Source organism: Cladophialophora immunda (genome assembly GCF_000835495.1).
Source record: "Cladophialophora immunda strain CBS 83496 unplaced genomic scaffold supercont1.1, whole genome shotgun sequence".
Taxonomy (NCBI): Eukaryota; Fungi; Ascomycota; class Eurotiomycetes; order Chaetothyriales; family Herpotrichiellaceae; genus Cladophialophora; species Cladophialophora immunda.
The window spans coordinates 5,607,347-5,633,330 of NW_015622541.1; the positions used below are offsets into that span (position 1 = coordinate 5,607,347).

The window sequence follows — 25,984 nt, forward strand, 5'->3', positions numbered from 1 at the left end:
TACAGGTACCACAGACCTTGTGATCATTCATCGCCGACATGTAGTTTTCAGATTGTTGAGCAAAAACGGAACACCTTTGCCGAACAATAGGCAGCTGAGAGCCCAATCTCACCAAGTCGGGCAGCGCCAATGTCAAAAGGAGACGCATCATGACAGCCTATACCTAGTAGACTGTCGCCCTTATGTGACAATTGTCATCTTCCAGGTAGAGAGAAGAGGGAACAACGATGGAACAAAAACGCAGAGGAATTGACGATCAAGACGAGCTGTGCGGGGGTGCACGTGATCACGTGGTTGCTTGGACAACCGATACCGCCAAGAAGACTAATTCGAATTGGGTCAAACTCGCAACATTGACTCTCAATACGTGCAGTTGAAGTCAACGCTCTCCACACACACACCTTCAACAAGCCACGGCCTCGACCGCTGCATCTGACCTGCGTTCTGATCTGATCGTTACAAGACTCATCATTTGTACTCTCTCTGGTATCTTCCTTCGCCTCTCAGGCATTCCTAAGCGTGTCCTGATGAGCACCGGGTGCCCGTAGTCGTGTATCTCGAGCAGCTCCTCCTACCATGGCCTCCGATGGCGCTTCATCAATTTCAGTCACTGTTCGAGTCAGACCATTCACAATCCGGGAGGCCGCTCAACTAACAAAATGCGACGACACAACAATCTTTCTGGGTGATGGGTCGCTGGCGGCTGCACCAACCCCCAAGCTCTTTCAGAAGGGCATCCGGTCCGTCATCAAAGTCGTCGATGAGAAGTGTTTGTACGTGCATGCCAACCGTCACTCCGTGGAACCTTCCCATACACTGACTGACTTGTGGCAGAGTATTTGATCCTCCCGAAGACAATCCTGTTCAGAAATTCTCACGCTCAGTCGTTCCCTCCGGTAAAAGGGTCAAAGATCAGACGTTTGGATTCGATCGAATCTTTGACGAAAATGCATCTCAGGGCGAAGTTTATGAGGCCACTACAAGGCCACTGCTGGACAGCGTCTTGGACGGATATAATGCAACGGTGTTCGCTTATGGCGCCACGGGTTGTGGAAAAACTCATACCATCACTGGCACCACTCAAGAACCGGGCATCATCTTCTCGGCTATGAAGGAGCTTTTCGAGAGGGTCCAAGAGCAGTCCGGCGAAAAGATCACCGAGATATCGTTGTCCTATCTCGAGATCTATAACGAAACCATCCGCGATCTGCTCGTCCCAAGCAGCGTCAAAGGCGGGTTAATGTTGAGAGAGGATTCGAATCAAGCGGTCTCGGTTGCAGGGCTTTCCAGTCACCATCCACAAAGTGTCGAAGAGGTCATGGAGATGATAGTGAGAGGGAATGAGATGCGGACAATGTCACCCACAGAAGCCAACGCAACTTCTTCTCGTTCACACGCTGTGTTGCAGATCAACGTTGCCCAGAAAGACAGAAACGCCGGTGTCGAGGAGCCTCACACAATGGCCACTTTGAGCATAATCGATCTTGCTGGGAGCGAGCGTGCAAGTGCCACTAAGAATCGAGGCGAACGACTACTTGAAGGTGCCAACATCAACAAGTCCCTCCTGGCGCTGGGCAGTTGTATTAATGCTCTCTGTGACCCCCGCAAACGCAATCACGTTCCTTACAGAAACTCGAAACTCACCCGCCTGCTCAAATTTTCTCTGGGTGGGAACTGCAAGACGGTAATGATCGTTTGCGTTAGTCCCTCAAGTGCGCATTTTGACGAAACGCAAAACACTCTCCGATACGCCAATCGAGCGAAGAATATTCAAACAAAGGTCACCAGAAATGTGTACAATGTCAACCGTCATGTTAAGGATTATCTGGTCAAGATCGACGAACAGATGGCGCAGATCAACGAACTAAAAGCTCAGCTGAAAGATGCCGAGGCCTTTGCTTTCGCCAAGTTCAAAAAGCAGAATGAGAAGAAGGAAAACATTGCCCGAGAAGGAGTCCAACGAATCAAAGCGGCATACGAAAATTCCGGAGCAGAGAGGCAAGAACGAACCAACAACATGATCAAGCTGAAGCAAATAGGCCGAAGGATTGCCATGCTGTCTTCATGGATCTCTGCCTTCGATGCCGTCTGTGACGGCCTGGATGAAGAAGACCTCATGAAGAATATGCATGCTGTGAAAAAGACAGCTCAAGGCATCATGATGGAGTTGGAGAGTGGCCGGCATCACTGCCAACAGAAGGTTCTCAAGAGCACCTGGGATCGTCCCATGAACACGGCACTGGAGCATAGCTTGAAACAGCTGAAGGAAGTGGATACAGGCGACATGATTGACTCTGAGATGCTTCGACGCGAAGTGGAAATGCTCAAGCTGAATGCTGAGCGGGAATCTTTTGCAGCTTTGGCCGAGCAAGACAAGAACGGAGACGCACCCACGATTCAAGTTCTCCTACGTGCTCACTTTGACACTATCGCTGCCATTGAAAGCTTGAACCGCATGAGCGTGGACGAGGCAGTTGAGGCAGCCACTCAAATTTTGGGAAAGATGATCAATTCCGCCTCTGGCGCAGCATCGTACGTCGTCAAACCGGATGGAAGTCTTGCACCAGTCGAGGCGTTTGCGCCGACTAAAGCAGGAACTCCCAAGCGGCGCAAGCAGAGTGTCAACAGTTCTATCCTCGAAGGAAGCCCCGTGAGAGCGAAGCCCGCAACCGTGGCGGCTCCTCATCTCACGGTATCTCCAGCCAAACCCTCGCCTAGACGTCGTGGTCTGCTGGGAAGTGCAAAGAAGGGTGTCCAGATATCCTTTACCCCGAAGAAGAGAAAGGCTCCTCTGAAGGGCATTAAACGAGCAGTAAGATGGAAAGACGACATTGAGGATGGCGCACTTGCGGAGTTTGAGAAGACGCCCCAGAAGTTTCCATCGTCGGACGAATCGACCACTGAAATCAGCATCCCCCAGATGTCAGACCTGACTTCGTCCTTCTCGAAACTACAAACGCAATCTCCCAATTCTTCGCCCATTCCTCCTCCGCCGGAAGCTACTCTAAACGTCCAACCGAAGAGCAGTCGCTTCCAAGCCGGTTTTCTTTCCAAGAAATATGACGGCTCGCCCCTCTCCTCAAGCATGATGATGCCCCCGAAGATGACACCGCTGTCATCCTCAGACAGCGAAGCCTCACCGCTGAGAGAAATAGACGCAAGCAAGGCGTCGAACCGCCGCTCTTTCATCCCCACGCAACAAAGCAAAGAAGCAGTAGATACATACGGTGACCCCGGCCATAACTCCTCGGCGACGAACTCCGACACCGAAAACCACAACAGCACCGCGTCTGACAAAGAAGATGTACTTAAGATTCGAGAAGCAGTAAAACGCTCCTCATCCCTCCGTCGCTCAGGCATTCATGGGTCTCGGACTCAACGTCGCCGATCGCCGACAGCAGCAACGGCGGGAGTCGCTGGTTCTCCATCCAACGAGTCGATGTTTGCGGCCGGCCATGTTAGGAGAATGGTCCATGGCGCAAAGAACGAGCTTTTAAAGGAGAACGACGCAGGGTCTTGGAAGGTTGGCGTGCTTAGCCCCCGCGTTCAAGGGATTGTTAGTCATGGGAAGAGCTCTTTGGGGGCGCAGTCAAATCCAATGCGGCGGACGACAATGAGTGGGATGGATGTGCGAGGAAATGGCGCACCCAACAGCGGCAGCGGTGGCCCTGAGCGGGCGGGAGGAGTGAGGCTCTCTTCTATCACGGCTGGGACAAGTGGGCACGGGCATTCTGCCAGCAGGGGGAGTTTAATGCCTACTGGGAAGGCAGTGTGGCGCTAATCCAAAGGCGATCTGTCGATTACAGTTAGGGGAAGAAAAGTCATTTCTTGAGGGTTCGCAAGTCTTTTGACTGATCGTTCATATTTGGGTGTCACAGACAGACTTGTGGTTGGGTCTGCGACCGGAAGCAAAGGCTAAGCACAGGTCATCGGAGTACAGGTCTTGGACACGGACTGGACGGAAACGGACGGTATGGCTGGGACGACTCCAAGATGAGGATTATTATGAACAAGGGCTTTGGGTTCTAGGATGTGATCGGCTTGAAGTCGCTGTTGGAGAAAGCCTGTGGAGCCGTGATCCTGGGACAGTCGGCTTTCCGACAAGAAGGCAAGCTCCACGGGCGCTTTCGGGCTTCTGTTCTCTTGTTTGTAAATCAGTTAGACGTTTCCGTTCCGCGGATTGACGCTCGACAGCTGGTCCAGCTGTATAATGGTGTGAAGAAACGAGACTGTTCATTACAAAGACTGGTCCTTCCCCATATCTTTCTCCCTCTCAATTCGGGACTATGGTCGTGAGTAATACTATACTCACATTTAGATCGTGCTATTTGACTGGTTGAAACCGGGCTCTTCTTTATCTAGGCACGCAAGAGTGGAAGTTGTTGTTGGACTTTGATCTGTGGCGCCACCAGGGGACTGATGGGCCCCAGAGGGTCAAAATGGATTCTGATGGGTCTTGGAGCCATTACCTACGGGTAGGTCGAACCTCGTTGAGCCGCTCTCAGACAGAAACGCCCCGAGGCGGCCAAGGACAGCGCCAGCGAGGAACAGATTTCCCTGATTCTCGTTGGCGTCCAACAGCTTGCCTTTCGTCGTTGTCGAACCCATCTTCTTACCAAATCTCGCAGGGGCAAAGTGTCTCGGTCCTGCCAACGCAGAGAGGAGGTACTTGTCTGGAAGGACTGTCGTATATCAGTGATGAGGGCTGTCCCTGAGCGTTCCAGATATGCCTCGGATTTGATGTAGATGCAAGGCCCTGGCGGACGGTGCCTCTTTTAGCTCGATGTGGATGGATTACCCCACTCTTTGGCTTCTACACACCAGTGAGGCCTTAGATGGCAAAGATAGATGAACCCTCGACCGGTGCGGGCTGCGCTTTGCAGTGCCCAGAAGATCTCCCTTTCGCACCCAAATATCAAAGAATGATCATAGGAGTACTAGCAGACGCGCATCGTGAAGGAAGGAAGTAGCCTGATTGGGCTAGTTGCACTCGGATTACCGGATCCATCGCGAATCAATCGGCAGCCTACAACTTTCGTCTGAACATGGCTACATTGGGTTAGACTGTGTCTGGTCTATTGACCGCCAAAGTACCAGAACCTGATCAAGGAAGGTGAGCTCTTTGAACCGTCAAAGCTATAGTATTACCAGGTACTCCGTACACCTTGGGTATCAAGACAATGAGGCTGGTGGCCACCTGGGTCACTAAGCAGGAACCGAAGGGAAGATTCGTGCCTGGACTCAAACAATAGATCGGGACTGTTGGTAGAACTCTTTGAAGCCATCGTAAAGCGTCCGTGTGCCGAAGATAGTGCATCGCAATCCACTGATATTCTCAAGTTGCTACCGGCTTTCCGGAGGTTTCAAAAGGTTGTGCTTCAGAATCTCAGCCATACCAAATATCCTCACAAGCTCTTCGTTTGACCTGTAAGGGGAATCAGTACTTTCTGGGAGCGCCGTTTACTGCATGAAGCCCTCCGGAGTAGCGACTCTTTCTTGGTATGTATACTCCGTGCTGCTGTTCCACTGGATAGCAAGAGGGGAGGGAGGAGTTTTACGCGAACGCTGCGCAGAAAATGGGCGTATTCGTGGCGGAGAATACGCTCGTCATCCTTGAGTAGGGCGGCGGCTATGATATTCTCAGACAAGTCTCCCTGAATTTGTCACCGTAGGCGAAGCTTGATAACGGAATCATGCATGAGAGGAGTTGTCCGGGGAAGGGGTTGCGGCATTGATAGGCCTGAATAGGCGGGAGAGCACCTAGTAACGGAGCGGGAGTCCGCCTAGGCCGCTAACTCTTAAGCCCACCGATGAGGCCCAGTACTCGTAGCTACCCAGCACTGCCACCAAGAAACTGTCAGCAACCACGGGCTTCCCTCTTCCGATGCCTCGGGGGTCCCCCTCCAATGACGTGATTGATATCGAATCGTCGCCGCTGCTTCTCCCCATGAAACTTCCACAACCACGCGAAGAGGCTTTTTGCGCCTTTGACATCTGGCACTCTTTCATTGAGAACTCATATATATATCGTCATCTCGCTCTTCACTCAAGTCCCTCTTCAGATTTGTGCTCCAAAGTAGTCGCCAAACTGCAGCTCAACATCACCGACGTCTCTCCCCTCACCATCCTCGCACTCGTCCTCTTGCTGACCATGGCTTTCCAAATGCCGTCGTTCCTCTCACGCTTTCTTCGCCCCTTGAGCTCTGCGGCCTCAATGTCCCTCCAGCCAGACGCCCTAGCGGCCATGCAATTCCCTCCCAACTCACAAAGAGCCATCTTCGCCGGCGGGTGTTTTTGGGGTCTGGAGGAGTTATATCGCAAGACCTTCGGCGACGGCAAGGGTCTTTTGGACTGCAGAGTTGGATACATCGGTGGCCAGACCAAGGCTCCATCATACGCCGACGTCTGCTCTGGACGAACTGGCCATGCTGAGTCGCTGCTGATCGTTTTCGACCCGGAACGCCTCTCGTACAAACAACTCTGCGAGTTCTTCTTCAGGATGCATGATCCGACTACTCTCAATCGACAGGGTGCAGACACCGGCACGCAGTACCGCTCTGCGATTTTCGCCGAGAACGACGAGCAGCTCAAGATTGCCGAGGAGATCAAGAAGAAAGTTGGCGAACAATGGTATAAGGGGAAAACCATCACCACGGAGATCAGACGAGCGACACAGTGGTATGATGCAGAAGATTACCACCAGAAATATTTGATTCCGGAGCCTGGCAAGGATACGTCGGGCTTGTATCATTGCCCTGCGCACTACCGCCGACCATTTCCTGAGTTGCAGTAGCTCGTCCAGGACAAGTGAAAGAGAGAAGAGAGGAATTTCAACATCTCAACAGCGCAGTTCTTGTCAATAAAAATGTATTGGATATGTTTATGATAGCAACAGAATATTTGCCTGGATTGCACAAGACTGCCAATGGCTTGTTCGATTTGTTTGTCCAACCATCCTTTGTGACATGCTTCGGCCCTTGCCCCCACATATCGAACTCCGCCTCACAACTAGGAACTCGATGGTCAGGTTACTATCAGGCTCTGCCGTTTGCACCGCCCTGTTGCTCTGCAAACGCCCAATGAGAGTTGAGCAGCATCGGCAGCACGGCACGACAACAAGTTGAGGGAGAAAAGTTATACGGAACAAAGATACAGCCAAAGTCTCAGATCGCCATTTTGCATTAGAACGTCTCCATCCTACACCTCTCATACTCGTACTCACACGATTTATAGCCGGCATCGAGATACCTTGGCACTCTTTACCTCGTACTGTCCCCAGCGACTGGTTACCCGCCGAGATACGCGAACAATTTGCATACATCGTGGACCGGGAACATAGACACATACATACTCAGACTCTTTACACTCCCTTAAAGAAGGGCAGGTCTACTTACCACAGAACATTGGATTTATTACCGCCATAGACCTCTACTCTTTTCACCCGACTTGACTCTTTGGAACACATCCTCCACGATTTTCCACGATTTCGCAAAGTACAGGAGCTATTGAGACTCTACCTTCCGCATCAGTCTCTCGTCCATTCATTCCCACCCACCTATCTACCGAGGTAATCGCAAACCTGCACTAGAAAGGAAAAGCGAAGAGAAGAGAACTATCGACCCACCGATCTATATACCCCTCTGAATCCCATCCTGGAACCCAATCTACTCATCTATCCGTCCCCCGGGTCTTCATGGCGACCTTCCTCTCCGTCGGCAACGGCGTCGTTGCCAAAGACGGCGTGGCCGAGGGCGAGGCCGCGCAGTACCAAGCCCTCAAGCGCCGGGTGCTCGAGGAGCAGGAGCGCAAGAGGCAGGAGGAACGCGAGAGGCGGGTCAGTCTGGGGTTACCGCCCGAGATGACGCGGGAGGAGAAGAAGGAGCAGAAGAGGAAGGAGAAGGAGAGGCGGAAATCCGAGGCGGCCAAGGAGCGGGAAAGGGAGGGCGGAGTGGGTAGGCGGAGAGTGCTGGGGATGCTGTGTTTCGGCCCTGAATGATGCGGTGAATAATGTGGTTTTCAAATGGTCTTTCTAATACTTCTGCGAAAGTGCTTTCTGCGTGGTGGGGTGCAAGGAGTATACAGATGTCTACAGCCGGCTAGGCATCCTCACGGCGCCGTCGAGTCGAATGACAAACCCATTCAGCATGGGATTCTCCACAATCTCTTTGATCAGCCGCGCGAATTCATGACCCTGCCCCATGCGCATTGGATATTGGATCATCTCGGTATTCATCCCTGCTCGCGATCCCGTGCTCCCTTTTGGTTTTCCAGCCCCCGACTGTTGTCCTGATCCCGGCTGAGGGGGTTTTGGCTTCGTGGTCATGCCGGTCTGGAACACACCAGGCGCAATCCCTAGTACTCGAATCCCAGCCTTCTGGCCCAGCTCACGGGCCAGCGGGAGGACGATGCTGCGGACAGCACCCTTACTTGCGCTGTAGGCCAGTTGACCGACTTGGCCTTCATATGCCGCCACAGACGAGACAACAACCACGATCCCTCGCTCGCCGTCGGGGCCCCATGGTTTGTTCAGAGCCATGTGCGGAACAGTGAGGCGGATCAGATCAACCGTGCCCCGGAGGTTGATAGCCAAGGTGCGATCAAAGCCAGTCATGTCCATGTATTTGACGCTTTCATGGGTCGCCGAAGGATCCTGCCTGGGAAGTGCGAGTGCTGCCGTGCCGATCCCTGCGGAACAGATGACACCGGACAGCGGTTTAGTGGTCTCTTGAATCCATTTCAGTGTATTTTGCAAGGCTTCTTGTAGTGACTCGGTAGACGCGACGTTTGTCTTTGTGAAGAGGATTCGGGAAGGGTCGAGGGAGGCATCTGATGGCGGAGGGTTAAGGTCGAGGATGGAGACGTTCGCGCCGTGTTGGAGGAAGATGACGGTGGTTGCGAGACCCAGGCCAGAAGAGCCTCCGCTGACGATGAAGGTGCGGTCCTTGATTTGCATGGCTGTTCTACTCCGTATAAGGGATAGACTTGTACGAGATGTGAAGCCCAAAGGAGAGATGAAGGACAGAATAGAGAGGTATATAAGACGCCGAAACACCTACCTCGGTTCGGGTAGAGAGATTCATGTGCTCATTGCACCGATAACCTTACTGGAGAAACAATGCTGAAACCCCTATTGACTTTGTGTAAGAGGTTCTTCTGCTCGTTCCCATCAAAAGAAACACCGAGATTCTTGGTTGGGGAAGGCTGGAGCTTCAGTTGTTGTGCCCCCTTGGGTCGAGCAGATGGCATTGAACACTGGTGGTGCAACCAATGTTGGATCTAAATAAAGCCTCCAGCACGTGATGGGACAGTTTGGGGTGATTACAGTCGTCATGGCGCCGCCACTGCGCCTGGTGAGCCCCTTAAGCTTTACCCGTACCACTAGTCAATGTCGGCCCGTATGAGCGTGCGAGCAACTGCCCGCCGCCCGCAGTCTTGGATCTGCGACTTGTGGGCGCGGAGGCCGACCCTGAAACAGGCCTGATTGTCTAAGGACGCCATCAATAAATCCTCGTTTCTTGAGTTGGGATGACATGTCAATGGGACACCCTGCAACTCTGGGAGCAAAGGTGTAGAACGTTGACATCCACCATCTGAGCAGCTTGAACGCATGATCGATCCTGATCCGATCGTCACGTCACCGTTGTCTCGTCACTGCACACAAGTTCACACGCCAAATTTCCCCCGCCCCCAAGCCTCAGGCACAATCCATCTCCAAAGTGAACCAGGCTGATCTGCTCGGACCACGTACACCTATCCGCAAACCCCTCAAATACAGCTTTGAGCAGGATACTGAGGACATCGCTTCACATTCGTCTGCTTCTTAACTTGCGATCCTACAGAAGCCATCAAGTTCATGACCATTTCGCCATATGTCCCTTTCTTCCAGCCGCTCGAAACCGCTGCCCAACCGGAGCGTCAACAGTCTCAGAAATGGAGGAAGAGCCTCCAGAGACTCCTCCAGGGTCCGTCGGAAATCTATCACTACGAACGATGCCTACCTTTACGCTCTACGAGTGGCCTACCTGTCGTACTTGCTGCAGCCCCGTAAAACCAGGAAGAAACATGTCGAGACCAGGCCTGCGGTCAACCGCACGAGCACTTCCCATTCCTTCAATGACCTTATGAAAGATTTTACCATGGTCCGAGATGCAAAGAGCGCAAGGTTTCCCCATGACTTCATTAAAGAGCTGGAAAAGAGGCTGCAAGGCATTCTTGTGGGGAGAGAGAAGCGGCAGGAATACCATGACCCTGTGGTCAAAAGGGTCTTTGCTATATTCCTCAATACTCTGTCCGATCCGGCTTTCAAGAAGCGCATGGAGGCGGATCGAAGGGCTGAAGATCTGGTGCTCATCTTCTTCTCCACAGCCACCAAGGAATTACAGAAGGGTCATCCTGCGGGCGACGATGCTATCAAGCGCATGGTTGATCGCCACGTCGCCCTTTTCGTTCGCCTTCTTTCTTTGATTCTCAGGGATCGTGACTGGGCCAAGGACAAACCCGACTTGGCCGCTCGGTTGCAGACTCTCGAGTCCAAGTTGCTGAAGGGTGATGACAATCTAGCCACATCGCAAGCAAATGGAGAATGGACGACCATCGAGGAGGTGGTACCTCTCACCTATGAGGTCAAGGACATGCCTCTGGTTCAGGTCGTGGGGCGCATCTTTGGCCTGACCAATACCATGATGCAGTCAGACATCACGAAGAACAAGCCGGTCTGGACAGAAAAGGCAGCCCTTCAAGATCTGAAGACGTACCAGCAACACCTCACCCTGGGGACGAAGTTGACCTTGAATTCCAACGACTTCGATACCCAAGAAGCATACGAGAGCTGGAAGAGAAGCGAAGGCCCTGACCTTTCCCAGCTGATGCTAGCCATCATCCAGGCAAATCCCGAGTTGGCTAAAAGCACTCCGGGCGGCGCTTTGCCTCAGTTCAATCCCCAGAATGAGCCTTCCAGTCCCTCAGATTCTCATTATGCCGAACTCTCCCGAGCCATCTCGCAATCTGGAGACTCTTCTTCCTACGTCTTAGATCTGCCGGCGGATCTAAGCTCGCTTCAACTGGATTCGGGGGATTCCTCCCACTATGACGACAATGCCGCGCAAGTCTATACCTTTATACCTCCCGATACCAGAGCCATGTTTCGATTTGTTATGCTTCAAGCCCTTAATCATGACCTTAACGATAAGATGAATGGCAGTGCCAGCGGTCCAGAAGGTGGCCGCCTGTTCTCCAAAGAGACTACAGAGCTATTGAATGAAATTGCTTTGAGATGGCGGATACCCAAATTCACTCGCATTGTCCTCTTTCTGGATGTCGTCCGCGAGAAATTTATTGAGAACCAGCTCAGTCTGGAAATGCTCGATGCTGCCTTCAACTACGTCAAGGAGCCACTTCAGGATGACCATAAGAACAAGAGGAGTTCTTTGATCATGAGTTCAACCTTGTATGATCGAAACAATTGGACCGTTGCCGATTTTGCCTTGATGGGCAGGTTACTCAACACCATCTATGAGACGTTACTTCGAGATCTGTACGAAGTGATCATGACATCCTATGCCGACAAGGCGCAATTACCGAGGTTGGGGGTCATCATGGCAGTCATAGATGAGCATATCCGAAGCGACCCGAACTTCAATCAGAACCCTGAGGATTTTGAAAACTTCAAGAATGCTGCCATTGACGGGTTAGCAACCGAGGCGCGGAAGATATACGACTCTCTTTTGGATCGCGAGCTTCCTCAAGAAAATGAAAAGTGGGAATTTTATCACATCCAACAATTGGCAAAGGCTGTGTTGAAGCTGGCAGAAAAGGTGCAGAAGAGATTCAGAAAGAATCCAGAAATCCTCGGTATCAATCCACTGATGATCTTGATCAACTGTACTCTTCCAGCGTTTGCGGAGGACTCAAAGGCAATGGTAGAGCAAATCCTCAATGTTGCTCAAAGAGACGGATTTGAGGTCACAATCCAGGATGGGTTTGATTTGTACAAGGAGTTGAGCGAGTTCCGTCGTGTTCACGCTGACGCCTTACCGCATCTCCCCTTTCCCTACAAAATCGAAGATTTACTGGCTGATTTCGTCTGGCGATGGATCAAGACCACTGAGACCCAAGTCATTGGATGGGTCGAGAATGCAGTCAAACAGGATCAGTTCAAGGTCAGGACGCAAGTGCCGAACCAGACTCCCACTGAGGACGAACGCCACTCGACTTCCGTTCTCGATATTTTCAGCTCGTTCAACCAAGTCGTCAACCAAGTCAGCGAACTCAATTGGGACGACGATTTCAGTTACGCAAAGTTTATGACGGCGCTTTCGAAGGCCATCGGCCAGGGTGTTTCGAGGTATTGTGAATTGCTCGATCAGATGTTCAGTAAAGAGATGGACAGATTGACTCCTGAGCAAGAAGCTGCTGCAAATATGACGAGACAGGAGAAATGGGTCCAACTGGCCAAAGACACCTGGAACCAGAAAGAAAGGGTTGAGCCTTTTAACTTCTACCCGGAGTCGTTCGTCAAACTCAACGACATCTTGTTCGCCATTCAACAGTGGGACAAGCTGGAGACGGAGGTCAATGTGGATGCATGTGCCGAAGTCATCAAAAAGTATGCTCCGCCACTAGCGCAACGGCCCAAAAAGACATCGAATTATGTTTTCACCATTAAGATTGTGGAGGCCGAAGATCTCAAAGCTTGTGATGTTAGTGGATTCAGCGACCCTTACGTTGTTTTGACGGACGAATACCAGAAGAGATTGTTCAAGAGCAGGATAGTCTACCGCAATCTGAATCCACGATGGGACGAATCGGTCGACATCACTACACAAGGACCTCTCAATCTCATTGCCACCATCTGGGATTGGGATGCCATGGGCGATCACGACTACGTGGGAAGGACTTCGCTCAAATTAGATCCTTCACACTTTAGCGACTTCTTGCCTCGAGAATACTGGCTGGACCTTGATACTCAAGGACGAGTCATGGTCCGCGTCAGCATGGAAGGAGAGCGAGACGACATTCAGTTCTACTTCGGCAAGGCTTTCAGAAGTCTTCAACGGGCGCAGCGGGACATGACCCGAAAGATCACTGACAAACTTTCGGCGTATATCAACCATTGTCTCTCGCGACGTGCACTCAGGTCTTTACTCAATCGGGGCATCTCTATGGCCAATGTGTCTGCCAATGTGTCGTCATTCTTTGCGCGAAACCGAGCATCGTTGGCTCCAACCACTACCATGCCCACGGATCCTGAGATTGTCAACGCTTTGAAACCGCTCTTTGACTACTTCGACGACAACTTTGCTATCATGCAACAAACCTTGACGTCGGAAGCAATGATTGCAGTTATGACACGCATTTGGAAAGAAGTCCTCGTCACCGTGGAAGCTCTCCTTGTCCCGCCTCTGTCAGACAAACCTTCCCAACAAAAAGCCCTCACGCAACAAGAACTCGACATAGTCTTCAAGTGGCTACAATCTCTCCTTGAATTCTTTAATGCCGTCGACGAAGAAACTGGGGAAGCAAACGGCGTGCCTCTCAATGTACTGAAGAGTCCGAAGTATCACGAACTACAAATGCTCAATTTCTTCTATTTTGAGCCGACGGAATCTCTCATTCGCGAGTCCGAAAGGATGGCCAGCGCGACGGCTGCAAGTCAACAAATGCATCGCTCAAGATTTTCTGCCCCGGCCAATCTGAGCAATCACCTGGGTGCGGGCGGTCTCCTCGACCCCGGCAATCTTGCGGGAGCGCGCCGAGCTAAGAGCATTTTGCTCTCCCGCAATCTCGGCACAAAACGCAAGGCTAAAGAAGAAAAATGGAAAGCTGCTCAAGCGGAACCGAATGATGACATGATACTGAGGATTTTGAGAATGAGACCTGAGGCAAGTGGGTACTTGAGGGATCGGAGCAGGCAGAAAGAGAGGCTTGCGGCAGCGGCCGCGGCCGAGATGATTGTGAGACAGAGTCTCCTGAGTGGAGGTGGAAGGATGACAGGACCTTCAGTAATACGAAGGTAGCCAGCAGAGAGGAGGGCTCATTTCCTTTGTGCAGGGGACGGTAAGGGAATGGACGAAGAATGAGTAATGAGGCTGACTTGAGATTGTTTTGTGTCATGAAAGGCATGTGGCTGGGTCACAAAGGATATGTTTGTCGATTTGGGTCTCGGTCGGCGCAGTCGCATTACTTCTGGGTCAGTGACTGGTGTACAGGCGCATTGGGAGAGGGCCAAGGGGGCATGGGGGAGTTCATGACGGAATCTGGTAATGCTGACGGCGAGATGGAATGCATGAAGTCAAGTTAATACCCAGGTTACAGATCGTAAGTCAAGTGGGCATCGGCCCTACAGAACATGTTCAAGGTATCTGGTTTTCTCAAGACTTCTGGGTTCTGGCATGTTTAAACTGCCTTTTATAATACTGAGCAGCGCCTTTGTCCATTTTCTGCGTTGGCTTGACGAGGTTGTTTGGGGGCGAGGCAGCCTTGTTCGGAATGATTGGTTGGGGCTGGGGCGCAAATCCATACACAATTGTCAATTGGACTGGATGTTGCTGCTTAGAGTATTACTTTGTTCGACCTGCATGACTCGCAACACTGGGATGATTCTCTAAGGGACAGATGATTGACAAATATCAAATCTACCACAACATCGAGAGATACAACGCATGCTTTTCTTATACAGAGAATACCCTTCAAGAGCTTAACATAAGCAGAACCATCTAGGCGCCCGAACCGAGTCATTTCTTCCCCAGCCACAAAAAAAAAGAGTATCATACGGAACTAGCCTTCACCATCTCCAAAGACTCCCCTATCCGGCCGTACTTGGAGAAGATGAGGTCGGCGAGATAGTAGGTGCGGGCCTTCCACGGGCCGCGGTCGCCAGTCTTGGGGAGGTCCTTCTCCGCCGCGTTGAGGTACGTGGAGTTCAGGTCGAGGAACTTCCGGGGCTGGATCGTGGCGCCGGCGTCCTTGCGCGGGATGACGGCGGCGACGGCCTTGCGGTCCATCATGCGCAAGAGGCGCGTGAGGAACAGGGACGAGGCGTCGGCGCCCAGCGTCCACGAGGCGTTGGTGTAGCCCAGCAGGAACGCGGCGTTCGGCAGGTCCTGCATCAGGACCATGTGCCACATGAGCTTGCCGGCCAGGTCGAACGGGGCGCCGTCGACGGCGACCCGGATGCCCCCGCCCAGCCGCAGCTTGAGGCCCGTGGCCGTCACGACGATGTCCGCGGGCAGCGTCTCGCCCGACTTGAGGCGGATGCCGTCGCCCTGCACCGCGTCGATCAGGTCCGTCTTCACCTCCGCCTTGCCGCTGCTCAGGCTCTTGAAGAAGTCGCCGTCCGGGCACAGGCACAGGCGCTGGTCCCACGGGTTGTAGCGCGGCGAGAAGTGCGGGTCGACCGCTACGGTCTCGGGGATCTGTCGGTGCACGCCGCGCAGCAGCATCCGCTTCGTCATGTTGGGGAAGTTCCGGCAGAACAGGTAGAAGAGCCGCGTCTTGACGATCAGCTGGAAGCGGGTGAGGAGCGACACCATCCGCCCCGGCAGGATCGAGTGGAAGATCGACTTGGATCGGTTGGGCATCGACACAATGTAGGACGGACTGCGTTGTAGCATGGTGACCTTGGCCGCGGTTTTGGCCATCGAAGGCACCAGCGTGATTGCCGTCGCGCCACTTCCGATGATCACGACCTTCTTGTTGGAATAGTCGAGGTCTTCGGGCCAGAATTGCGGGTGCACGACGGGTCCCTGGAACTGGTCGATCCCAGGGATTTCCGTCTTGAGGGGCTGTTCATAGTCGTAGTAGCCCGTGCCGAAGACCAGGAACCTCGTCACGAAGGTCGTGACGGCTCCCTTGTACTCCACCGACAAGGTCCACAGCTTGTCAGAGGACGAATACGAGGCGGAGAGGACTTTGTGATGGAACAGGATGTGTCGGTCGATGCCGAACAGGCGCGCCGAGTCGTTCATGTACGCCTTGATCGCAGACGCCTCGGCGATGGGGTTGTTCTGGTTCCACGGGTGCCAGGCGAACCCAAAGGTGAACAGGTCCGAGTCGGAGCGGATGCCGGGGTAGCGAAACAGGTCCCATGTGCCTCCCATTTCGCCTCGACCCTCGAGGATGACATACTTGTGATCTGGGAGCTGGGACTGGATCCGGTACGCGGCGTTGATCCCAGATATGCCGGCGCCGATGATGAGGACATCGACAAAGTTCTCTCTTCCGGGGGTGGGAACGTGCATTGTGGAGGAATTTCGTGGGGAAGTCCAGGATGCGACGAGATCAATCGAGGTAGAACACCAAGGTCAGTTGCTCACCTTTTGCGGCACGCCATGTTGATATCTATCTGTCTTTTTCTTTGTCTTCCTGAATCTGGAGCCCCAGAGCCTGGCCGTGTCTGGGCCGAGGCATAACAGGCAACATGGACCCAATGAGACGACACGGACGGCAGTGATCGATGGCGAACTGGGGGGCTCCAGTATAAATTGGGTCGGAACAGGCCGGTATCAGAAAACCCATCATTTAGATACCAGTAGTGCCTGGTATATGCGGCCCTCTGCACAGGTCTTGCTTCTGACCGGAGACTAGTATTTTTCAGGATTGCCGGTCATTAGCCACTAGATTCTGCGAGAACTGGAGAATACGAGGCGCCGACCCACCTCCAGAGGCACGAGGCAAGGGATTTCCGGAAGCTGGAGATTCCGCACTTGGATCTTCCTTGCTTTTGCCCTGAAGACCTGTGTCGCTGTCACACAACTCTGTGGGCGCTTATATGTTTGTGCAAGCGCGAAGAGTTGCGCCAGAGAACGACGAGCAATTCCGCTCTTTCGTGGTCGACATGGATCGTTTTGACTTCACCTATCTACCAGGACAAGGATGGCTCTGAGCCGGCGCGCTGGGTTCGTCCGAGCAAAGTAAGAGGTGGACAACGCGGTTACAAGACAAGTTCACGAGGGTCGACACCGCGGTTAGCAGACAAGCCGGAATGGAAGTGTTTCTGAATTACCATCCTCTTAGCCGAATGCACACACTCCCGAGTGGCAATGACCGAGCCTAATCCCAATCAGACCTTTGACCGAGACGTTCCCTTCATGATGAAGCCTAGGCAGATTCCCATGATCCTTCAGAACCACCGAGACTGGGCTTTTTCACACAGGATCTGTAGATGTGCACGACCGGATGGATTGTGCTCCATACCACTGACCATCTCGTATCTGCTCGTCTTCATCACAAGGACGCGTCAAATCTAGGCCCCTGGGGTGCCAATGTCCAGTAACGTCCCATCTTCTAGTATCTCAAAATGTAATGCAATGCCTGTCTGGACGCTGGAGCCTTAGGGGCCCGTCTCCGCATCTTCTCTTGATTATTGCAGTCGCTCTTGGTGGTTCATTTACGATCTTTGCGTTGGAAATTATGCCCTGCAAATGCCAACCGAGGTATCGCCGTCCTTGGCACTCTCCTCCCAATGCCTTGCCTTAGCAAGCTTGTCGGCCTTGCGAAGCTCTGCAATGATACAACAAGGTTGCTGTGTTCAGTGAAATTGTGGATGTTAGACCCATCGCGGAACCTAGCCGGGGATTCGATCGATATTGTCTCTTCAGTATTTCTCGTTCCGCACGCCGAATAGTTCGCTAAGTAACCACGGTCACGTAATAAGAGCTCGCTACTGCCAAAGCCTTCTGAAGGGCAACATGACGCTGTAATCGGTATCTAGAATTAATGGAGAGCACTGAGTGGAAAAAGGGCGGCATCTGGAAACAACCCCTGTATCTGTCTTCGGGAGGAATATGTCAAAATCGGGTACCTTCTCTAGGTCCTTTCTATCCGTGTGCACCTGTGCTCTCGTCAGAAACTCCACCGGAACACATCAAGCCAGCCATGGATGCCGTATTTGTGATGGGTGTCTCTACTGCTTCACTCCCAGCTATGCAGAGACCTGCTCTAATTCGTGGATACCCCCAACCCTAACGTGCCTTCGTGCGTTGATTGTCGAGGTGCAGCAGCCTTGCTTCAACGCTAGAGGTCACTTCATTATCGCGTGGGCCATCTCTTCCACCTTGAAGACTGGGCTGACGGTCATTTGCAGGGTCAAGAACTGTTCGCAAATGTTCTCACCCCCGCGGTCAGGGTACGGAGTGCATACGAGCACAAATGCGTTCTTCGTTTAACTGCTCGAACAAGGCCACCAATGAGGGCCTGATCTCAACCGGTTCAATGTGGAGCCGGTCCGGTCTAACCTCTCTGGGTCGATGTCCGAAGCTTACTAGATAAACCCCTCTGCCCATACCCCTGACTCCGGCCTCGGTTCGTCCTTGTGAATGATTGTCTGTGTTGCCTCGAACAGACGTCATTAAAGAGCGCTATTGTGTGCAATGCGACAGCCTCGTCGCGACAGCGGACCGTTTAAATTCTGGAGTAACGACGTCCACGAGCCCCAAAGGCTCCTCCAGGGAAGCATACGCTGCGTACACAAAAAGCTTGCCTGACCTCACCGCGATGGTATCGATTTTCAGAGCAGCGGCCTTCGAGCCACTGTTTACCGGGACATTGTTGTATTCTCTGCCCAGGCTTCCTCCATCACTTCTCGAGCGGCTCCCTCCCAGCATCATAAGTGCGATTCAATCGCCGCGAACAGCCAAAGCGCTTGCTTGTCTTCTCATCCTCGGAATCCTGAGGAAGGCGAATAATTTCCTATCACGGCTGGCGATCAACAACTGGACGCGGAGCGACCGCTGGGATGGAAGCAAAGAACTCGTCGTGGTCACGGGGGGCGCGAGCGGAATCGGCGAGAAAGTGACTGCAGGCCTGGCGGCGAGAGGTGTCAAGGTGATCATTCTCGACGTCAATGCCCCAAAGACGCCACTGCGTGTGTATACCGAAGCCTTTTACGAGTTGACATGACTAACGGGGACCGGTGCAGCGCCCAACGTCGCCTTCTTCCGCGTCAACATCACATCCTCGGAGGCAGTGAGAGAAGTCGCCGACCAAATCCGCGAGACGTACGGACACCCGACGGTGCTCGTCAACAATGCAGGCGTGGGCGAAGGAGGCCCGATCCTGAATGGGTCGGAGGCCAGCGTCCGGCGCACGTTCGACGTCAACACCATCTGCCACTTCGTTCTCGTGAAGGAATTCCTTCCGGACATGGTTCGCAAGAACCACGGTCACGTTGTCACGGTCGCGAGCATGGCCAGCTTCGTGGCGGCCGGGGCCATGGTCGACTACGCGTGCTCCAAAGCGAGCGCCCTCGCTTTTCATGAGGGGCTGGGTCAGGAGCTGAAATACTTGTACAACGCTCCCAAAGTCCGCACTAGGTACGTCAATCTTGAGATCTGAACCAATGCCCTCGAGATTGGCAAGGCATGATCCCCATCTGGAGGACTGTATCGGCTAATCTGCACCGCAACAGCATCATCCACCCGAGCTGGGTTGCTACGCCAATGACGCAGCCGCTCCAAGATGCCGACGAGGGCTTTCGACGGTCGGCTCTTCGCGTCGAAACGGTCGCGGATGCCATCGTCAAGCAAATCATGTCTGGCAGCAGTGGACAGGTCATCCTCCCGGCTTCCTTGTCCAACGCGGCACTCATCCGAGCCCTGCCCTTTTGGATCCAAGTGCCGGTTCGAGGCAGCGTGACGAAAATGCTCAAACGTAATGGAGCTTAAGGCGCCGAGGGGGTTTCGTCCTTTTTTTTTCTTTATCAAGTTGAAGAGAAATGCAGGTCTAGCCCTTGGGAACACGGCTGTATAAAATAGAAACCGCAAGGATTCTCGCTCATAAAACGTACCAACTTCGCTCGAATCAACAGCCTTGGGGTAAGAAGATTTAAGGTAAAGTGGTTCGGTAGTACACACAGCCGCTCGTCTCCACGACGCCCAAATTGGGTAATTTCCATGCCTTCACTCGCTCCTTTGGGCGCTGTATCACCGACAAACCCTAGAAAAATGCCATCAGAGCTTCCTCTGTCCAACACAGCCCGAGGGAGGTCGGCGGTGAATCTGACCTTATTCGTCGGTCCCGGACTTCGCAAGCCCTGCTCGTCTGGGCAACCTGGCCTTGTGGGATGGTGGCCGAAGCCTGCCCATACAGTGGGTAGAAAATCCGTCCGATACGTCTCATTCATACCCAAAAGGGATGACAAAAGCCTATGTGCCCATGCCCTAGACACAAGATCTACAGAGATCCCTCTGCGGTCCAAGAATGCGGGGAGCCGGTGTAAATTTGCACCGTCAGCCCGTCTGGGGCACTTGATGCCGCGGCTCTATTTTGACCTCTCTGGATTGCAAGGTTGCGACCTGGGCTGACGGGACCACGTAGTCGACGATTCCGCTTAAACCATTTCATCCACCGTACCCGTACGGAGTGAATGTCGTATATCGTATTCGTCGTTGTGAATATCTACCCACGTGAAGGTTTTAAGAGGACTCTGTACAGCCCAACAACATATAGGAATTCCATCTTTGTTGTATCGATTGTTCTCTTCCCTTTGCTGTCTCGTCCTGTACAATGGCTTTCAGCATTCCTACGCCGTTGCTGCTGGTATTTTCTGCGGCGGTGCAGGCGGTGGTGTTGCTTGCGGTGGCTCCGCAGTACTCCCCCGTCGACGGCTTCAACCCGGCCTTTCTGTGCTTCACGCTACTCAACTTTGCATTGTGGCTCTTCTATCTGATATTGATCTATCCAAACTTCGTCAGCCCGCTCCGAGATCTCCCGGTTGCAGAGGTATGTCTCAGCCATAGAGCAAAATCTAAGGGCGGAGAGATTGATGTCTGCGTTCCAGGGCGCTTATCCCATCATCGGCCACGCCTTGTCCCAGTTCAAGGCCCCACGAGGCGGGGACTACCAGAGATTTACCCGTGAAGTCCCCAACGACGGGCTCATCCGCCTGAAAGGCTTCCTCAATGCCGACCAGGTGCTGGTGACGAGCCCCAAGGCCCTGGCCGAGATCCTGGTCACCCGATCGTACGAATTCCCCAAGCCAGACAAGGACCGGGTCTTTCTCCGCCGCCTGATCGGCGACGGCCTGGTCGCGGCCGAAGGCGAGCAGCACAAACACCAGCGCAAGCACAGCATGCCCAGCTTCGCGTTCCGCCAGATCAAGCTCCTGTACAACCTGTTCTGGGAGAAGTCCGTCAAGATGACCCGGGTGATCGACGCCGAAGCCTTCGGGCCAGCCCGGGGCCACGGAGGCGCCGAGAACCTGCCGTCTGGAGCCGTGGACATTGAGTATTACGCCCCGAAGACGACGTTGGACATTATCGGTGTGGCGGGCCTGGGCCGAGATTTCAACACGCTGGGCAACTCGGACGACGAGATGGTCAAGATATATGACGAGTTGGTGCACCCTTCCGTGGGCCGACAAATCCATGCAGCGGTGTCGTTGCTTGGGAGCAACGAGCTTGCGTCCTTGCTCTGCCGCCCTGTCGCCCAACGCTATGATACGCTCAATGGCCAATTGAGACACATATGCAGGCAATTTGTGCGAGAAAAGCGGGAAAGAATGAAGGGTTCGCAAGACCAAGCAATCGACACCCTGGCCTCGTTGATCAAGTCAAACATATTCTCGGATGATGAGCTGGTAGACCAACTTTTGACAATCATAGCAGCTGGGTGAGTGTCTGTCCCCGACAAGTCCGTCGACGATAACTGATCACTAACATTACCAATTAGCCATGAGACGACCTCCTCGAGCTTCACATGGGTAACATACCTTCTTGCGCTTCACCCCGACATTCAGTCCCGTCTCCGCGCTGAAATCCACGCAGCAATTCCAAATGGATTCTCGCCCACCGATTCTCAGGACACGAATATAGCTTCGGTGCTGGAGTCGCTGCCTCTCCTCAACGGTGTCTGCAGTGAGAGCCTCCGCGTCCTGCCCGCCGTGCCGGTCACGATGAGGACAACCAAGCGAAACACTACCTTGATAGGCCACCCAGTTGCCGCAGGCACCAAGTTCATCATGTCGCCCTGGGCCGTGAACAATGATCCCGAGTTATGGGGCCCGGACGCGCACGAGTTCAAGCCAGAGAGATGGATCGACCCCGAGTCGGGAAAGCCAAACCAGACCGGAGGCGCGTCGACCAACTATGCCACTCTGACGTTCCTTCACGGCCAAAGAAGTTGCATCGGCCAGAATTTCGCACGAGCAGAGCTGAGAGCCCTGGTGGCTGCTTTTGCTGGGGCCTTTGAATGGGCCCTGCTCAACCCAGATGAGGAGGTTGTCCCTGCTGGGGTCATCACATCGAAACCGAGGGACGGCCTCAAAGTGGCGCTGAAGAGAGTAAAGGCGTGGTAGAGGGTATTTTGTTCAGTGTCTGTATTGGTTGGCGTCCTTCTGTGGGTAGTTTGTCGTGCGAAACCATTCGCAGCTTTATGGCTTCATGATTAAGAGTCAACTTGAGCAGATCCCGGCTCGTTTTCGCTGTTAGGCCGCTTCTGTCCGAAGAGCGGGAAAGGAGGGCAAAGACCCCCGGCAACTTGGGCCTCCCGCGTTTGTAGATCTTGACTCTGGGCCTCGCTAGCCTGATGAGGGCCCCCGTAAGCCCCGCGAGCCCCTGATTTCGAGTCCCGCAGGTACAGGATCACATACCTAGGCTTGGGAACGCGGGGAGACTGGCCTGCGCTCTCTTATTTTCTGATTGATCAAGCATAACTCTCCACTCCATCAACACACATGTCTTCCCATGTCGACCGACGATTTCCTGCGAACATGTGAGAATTGCCACACCAGGAAAGTTCGCTGCAGTAAGCCCCTACCAGTGCTTGACGAAGCTACACTGTATGTCTGTGCCGGGGCTCTTAGTTGACTCTTGAAAGGACGGGCGCCAGGAAATGCAGCCTGCTTGAACTGCCAGGTAATAACTCCTCTCCCCTTCAAATAGCGCTGCTTCCATTTCTGACTTTTAGCTGCGTGCTTACAGAACAGGCGGGAAAACTGTCACTTTTCCCGCGACAAAAGGCGACATCGACATCGGCGAAATGGTACGAATGGAAAAGATGTGACAACCGGGAGAAGATACTGAGGAGAGGCTGTGATTGCAGGTGAAGATGGACGGCCGAGTCGATCCCAGTTTCAAGAAGTCCATGTCTGGCATATCCAACCCGAAACAGAACACAACACCACGGATCCTGTGTCTGTAAACGCAGATCCCAATGTTGAGGCCATACAACACACGCCCCCGGCGCCGAGTGACAGCAACCTCTTTGTTGATCAATTGCTCCAGTATGACCGACGCGTTGTGGGCAAAAGGACATACCAGAAGAGGCTGTTTGAAGTGAGCTCGACCACACCCGGCTCTTTACAATACGGCCCCATGCTGAACGAGTATCTTAGGCCGATGAACACCATGGTACTCAACGGCCCCAACCCGATCGTAAGGCTTGATTATCTGACAAGTGCTGAAGTGACATGTTCGAGCTATTGTGTCTTTACCGAGTCTCGGTTGCAGTCGTTGGCACGAGTTCTCGGTCATGGCAAGGTCGGGCAGATGATCGACGAAATGCGCTCGGTCGTGACAGAGCGTCTTGAAAACGCCACCAAGATCTTCTGGAGTCCAGGTTCGGCAGTGTTGCGCAGAGATGCTGACCTGTCCCAGAACTTGAGGGAAGAGTACATCCAAGGTGAAATCTGCCTTCTTCTTGGACCACGGACTTGCTGACATACCCATTCTTTCAGCATATTTTCGTTACGTGCATCCGGTGTATCCATTTCTTGATCAGGCGTCATTTCTGGAAGAAGTCTCCAAACCTCAATTTGGCCAGCTTTTGCGCAACCACCCGGAATGGTCCGCACTGTACAACACTGTACTGGCTCTCGGCTGCCAGTACCATGGCAGGGGGGCATTCTTCCCAGGGAAAGGTCTGGCATGGCACTTCTTCATGAAGGCGCGGGAGTGTTTCCCGAAAACCTTGGGTCCAATGCCAACGCTTCTACATGTACAGGTGCGTGAGGTCCTGCCAGAGATAAGGTGGCTGCTGACAGAGGGAAGACTGTGACCGCAATGGTACGAATGGCTCGGTGGCTTCATCACTGTCGAGGGAAAGCTGACCAAACCCCAGGCCATCTTCTCCCAGAACATGAGTTCGTTCCAGTTCAAAGAGGACCTTCTTTCAGAAGCTGCTAGGCTGGCGAGATGTCTCCAACTGCACAAGTCGGATCGGGTCGATGAATCCAGAATTTTTTGGGTGATATACCAGCTCGAGAAATCTTGGTGTTTCCAGAACTCGAGGACTTCTGTATGTTATAAGCGCCCTCTGCGTGGGGACTAGAGCTCACTGTTTAGCCAGCTCATCGCCGATTTTGATATCGATTGTCTGCCGCCAACGACGACAGACCCTATACGGAGTAGCCATGACTGGTTCTTGAGTAGCACGCGACTGGCAAGGTTGTTGTCGGTCTGCTACGAGGAACTTTTCTCCGTGAAGGCGACAATGTATACCGTGGACCAGAAGCAGACCAAGATCCAGAGTGTTTATAAAGCACTTCACGCCTGGAAGGAGAGCATTCCTGCCCAATACAGGCCGGACAATATTGTTGGCATCCCAGACGGACAAGGTCCACAGTCCCGCGCAGTGTTGATACATCTCAACTTTTCTTACCACAGCGTCGTCATCGCACTTGCGAGGCTGGCGATCCACTGTGGGATCGAAGGGGATCTGTCAGACTTTGGCACCGGCGAGGTCATGCTTCGGAACGCTGCAAGAGCGATCTTGGAACTCACGAGTCTGATTGATCTCAAAGCGTATACGTCGCTCTGGTGAGCACTGAACTATTTGTGTCCGAGCAAACGCTAATTGAGACAGGGCGTTGGCTACTATGCCTCTCGCCGCCATGTTGATTCTGTTTGACCTGGTCATTCAAGACCCTACCGGTCCAGATGCCAAAACCAACCTGCTTTTTCTAGACATGGCATCTGGATACTTTAGCCGCCTCGAGCATGTGACCGAGGCCGCGATGCAAACTTCTCGCCTTTCCGAATTTACGTACATTGCAAGGGAGTATCATCGGAACGAAATACTCAGGCTCCAAACAGACCGCAGTGGTTCATCCGCATTTCCAGGACAGCAAACGGTGTCTTTATTGCTCGGCGAACCAAGCACCAACAGGCCAAGTCTCATGGACTCGAACACGAATGGTAGTCTGCTGCCGGGCCCTGACAGAGCTGAAATTCATTCACCACAAGGTTTGCAGGTTCACGTTGCGGGAGAACGAACCGCAGTTGAAGGTTCTGTGCCGGCTGCAGCACTCGGCGGTCCCGTCTCTCATTTGTCAGTGGGCGCCGGGCAGTTCAGCTTTGAAGACTTGTTCAACACAGTCATCTTGCCATTCGAGAATCAACAACCATGGTGAAGGCTTCAAAGGACCAGCTCGGCGAGACAGCACATTTGACTCCAAGCGATACCTCATCAGGTGATCGGGGTGATTGATGGCGTTTTTGAGTCACCTGTCGAAGCCCTCAAGACGAGGAAGACCAAAAAATGATAACGCGTGAATGAGTACATTCCGACACCGACGTGAGTACAAATGCAAATCAACCTGGCCTGTTGGTTTCACTCTGCAAGATCAAGGAGTGAGTACCTCTAACGTCATGCACACATTGACTATAACCGCCTGATCACGATCGAGCTGCGGCTGTTGCCAACATGATGGCCAGTGACGCAAATGAATACAATGTTCTTCACGAGGCTGTGCACGATAGAGGGTTCCTGGATGGCATCTCCACCAGAAGCGAGAGACGGCTGCGAGTAAGGCGAAGATAGAAATGTACTTGGACGAATATGACATAATACCTCTCAGCGCTGGCTGACATCCCATCGGATTATCTCACTGTGTCACCAGAGTCACAAGAGATACGGAACGTTCCTTGACTGCCGTGGTGTAGTGCTTCACGAGGCTCTGTTAAGAAGTGCTCAGAAATCCGCTTTGGATAATTTACTCCGCAGTACTTTTACGGCGCGTCTCTCGACGTAGTAAGTGCAAATATCTTGG

At 53.1% G+C, this 25,984-nt stretch overlaps 9 protein-coding genes across 10 annotated transcripts; 6 read left to right on the top strand and 3 right to left on the bottom strand.

The window, feature by feature from the left end:
- Positions 1 to 336: 336 nt before the first annotated feature.
- On the top strand, positions 337 to 4,243 carry PV07_01636 (uncharacterized protein). Its single transcript, XM_016388181.1, has 2 exons — positions 337 to 773; positions 835 to 4,243. The coding sequence occupies exons 1-2, from the start codon at positions 577 to 579 to the stop codon at positions 3,779 to 3,781; spliced, it is 3,144 nt and encodes a 1,047-aa protein (XP_016255109.1). The 5' UTR covers positions 337 to 576; the 3' UTR covers positions 3,782 to 4,243.
- A 1,576-nt stretch (positions 4,244 to 5,819) lies between these two features.
- On the bottom strand, positions 5,820 to 6,903 carry PV07_01637 (uncharacterized protein). Its single transcript, XM_016388182.1, has one exon. The coding sequence runs from the start codon at positions 6,646 to 6,648 to the stop codon at positions 6,043 to 6,045; it is 606 nt and encodes a 201-aa protein (XP_016255110.1). The 5' UTR covers positions 6,649 to 6,903; the 3' UTR covers positions 5,820 to 6,042.
- Positions 6,904 to 7,397: 494 nt separating this feature from the next.
- On the bottom strand, positions 7,398 to 9,230 carry PV07_01638 (uncharacterized protein). The gene is made up of 2 exons (XM_016388183.1): positions 9,057 to 9,230; positions 7,398 to 8,960 (listed from the first exon to the last, which is right to left on the bottom strand). The coding sequence occupies exon 2, from the start codon at positions 8,951 to 8,953 to the stop codon at positions 8,087 to 8,089; it is 867 nt and encodes a 288-aa protein (XP_016255111.1). The 5' UTR covers positions 8,954 to 8,960; positions 9,057 to 9,230; the 3' UTR covers positions 7,398 to 8,086.
- Positions 7,694 to 7,996, top strand: PV07_01639 (uncharacterized protein; the record flags this gene model as incomplete). The annotated part of the gene is made up of 1 exon (XM_016388184.1): positions 7,694 to 7,996. The coding sequence occupies one exon, from the start codon at positions 7,694 to 7,696 to the stop codon at positions 7,994 to 7,996; it is 303 nt and encodes a 100-aa protein (XP_016255112.1).
- A 205-nt stretch (positions 9,231 to 9,435) lies between the features above and the next one.
- PV07_01640 (uncharacterized protein) lies at positions 9,436 to 14,604 on the top strand. The gene has a single exon (XM_016388185.1). It carries the CDS (start codon positions 9,870 to 9,872, stop codon positions 14,013 to 14,015), a length of 4,146 nt encoding a protein of 1,381 aa, XP_016255113.1. The 5' UTR covers positions 9,436 to 9,869; the 3' UTR covers positions 14,016 to 14,604.
- Positions 14,605 to 14,765: 161 nt separating this feature from the next.
- Positions 14,766 to 16,238, bottom strand: PV07_01641 (uncharacterized protein; the record flags this gene model as incomplete). Its single annotated transcript, XM_016388186.1, has 1 exon — positions 14,766 to 16,238. One exon carries the CDS (start codon positions 16,236 to 16,238, stop codon positions 14,766 to 14,768), a length of 1,473 nt encoding a protein of 490 aa, XP_016255114.1.
- A 2,082-nt stretch (positions 16,239 to 18,320) lies between these two features.
- Positions 18,321 to 19,661, top strand: PV07_01642 (uncharacterized protein; the record flags this gene model as incomplete). The annotated part of the gene is made up of 3 exons (XM_016388187.1): positions 18,321 to 18,862; positions 18,917 to 19,310; positions 19,406 to 19,661. The coding sequence occupies exons 1-3, from the start codon at positions 18,493 to 18,495 to the stop codon at positions 19,659 to 19,661; spliced, it is 1,020 nt and encodes a 339-aa protein (XP_016255115.1). The 5' UTR covers positions 18,321 to 18,492.
- Positions 19,662 to 20,502: 841 nt separating this feature from the next.
- Positions 20,503 to 22,291, top strand: PV07_01643 (uncharacterized protein; the record flags this gene model as incomplete). The annotated part of the gene is made up of 3 exons (XM_016388188.1): positions 20,503 to 20,718; positions 20,777 to 21,606; positions 21,667 to 22,291. The coding sequence occupies 3 exons, from the start codon at positions 20,503 to 20,505 to the stop codon at positions 22,289 to 22,291; spliced, it is 1,671 nt and encodes a 556-aa protein (XP_016255116.1).
- Positions 22,292 to 22,661: 370 nt separating this feature from the next.
- Positions 22,662 to 25,778, top strand: PV07_01644. 2 transcript variants are annotated; one of them, XM_016388189.1, is made up of 10 exons: positions 22,662 to 22,740; positions 22,813 to 22,850; positions 22,917 to 23,270; positions 23,330 to 23,345; positions 23,401 to 23,616; positions 23,672 to 23,937; positions 23,985 to 23,999; positions 24,055 to 24,231; positions 24,283 to 24,752; positions 24,799 to 25,778. In XM_016388189.1, the coding sequence occupies exons 5-10, from the start codon at positions 23,484 to 23,486 to the stop codon at positions 25,343 to 25,345; spliced, it is 1,608 nt and encodes a 535-aa protein (XP_016255117.1). In that variant the 5' UTR covers positions 22,662 to 22,740; positions 22,813 to 22,850; positions 22,917 to 23,270; positions 23,330 to 23,345; positions 23,401 to 23,483; the 3' UTR covers positions 25,346 to 25,778. The 2 variants fall into 2 exon arrangements, with proteins under 2 accessions (XP_016255117.1, XP_016255118.1); XM_016388190.1 differs by lacking the exons at positions 22,662 to 22,740; positions 22,813 to 22,850; positions 22,917 to 23,270; ... (1 more) ...; positions 23,401 to 23,616; positions 23,672 to 23,937 and having other exon boundaries at positions 23,964 to 23,999.
- Positions 25,779 to 25,984: the final 206 nt, after the last annotated feature.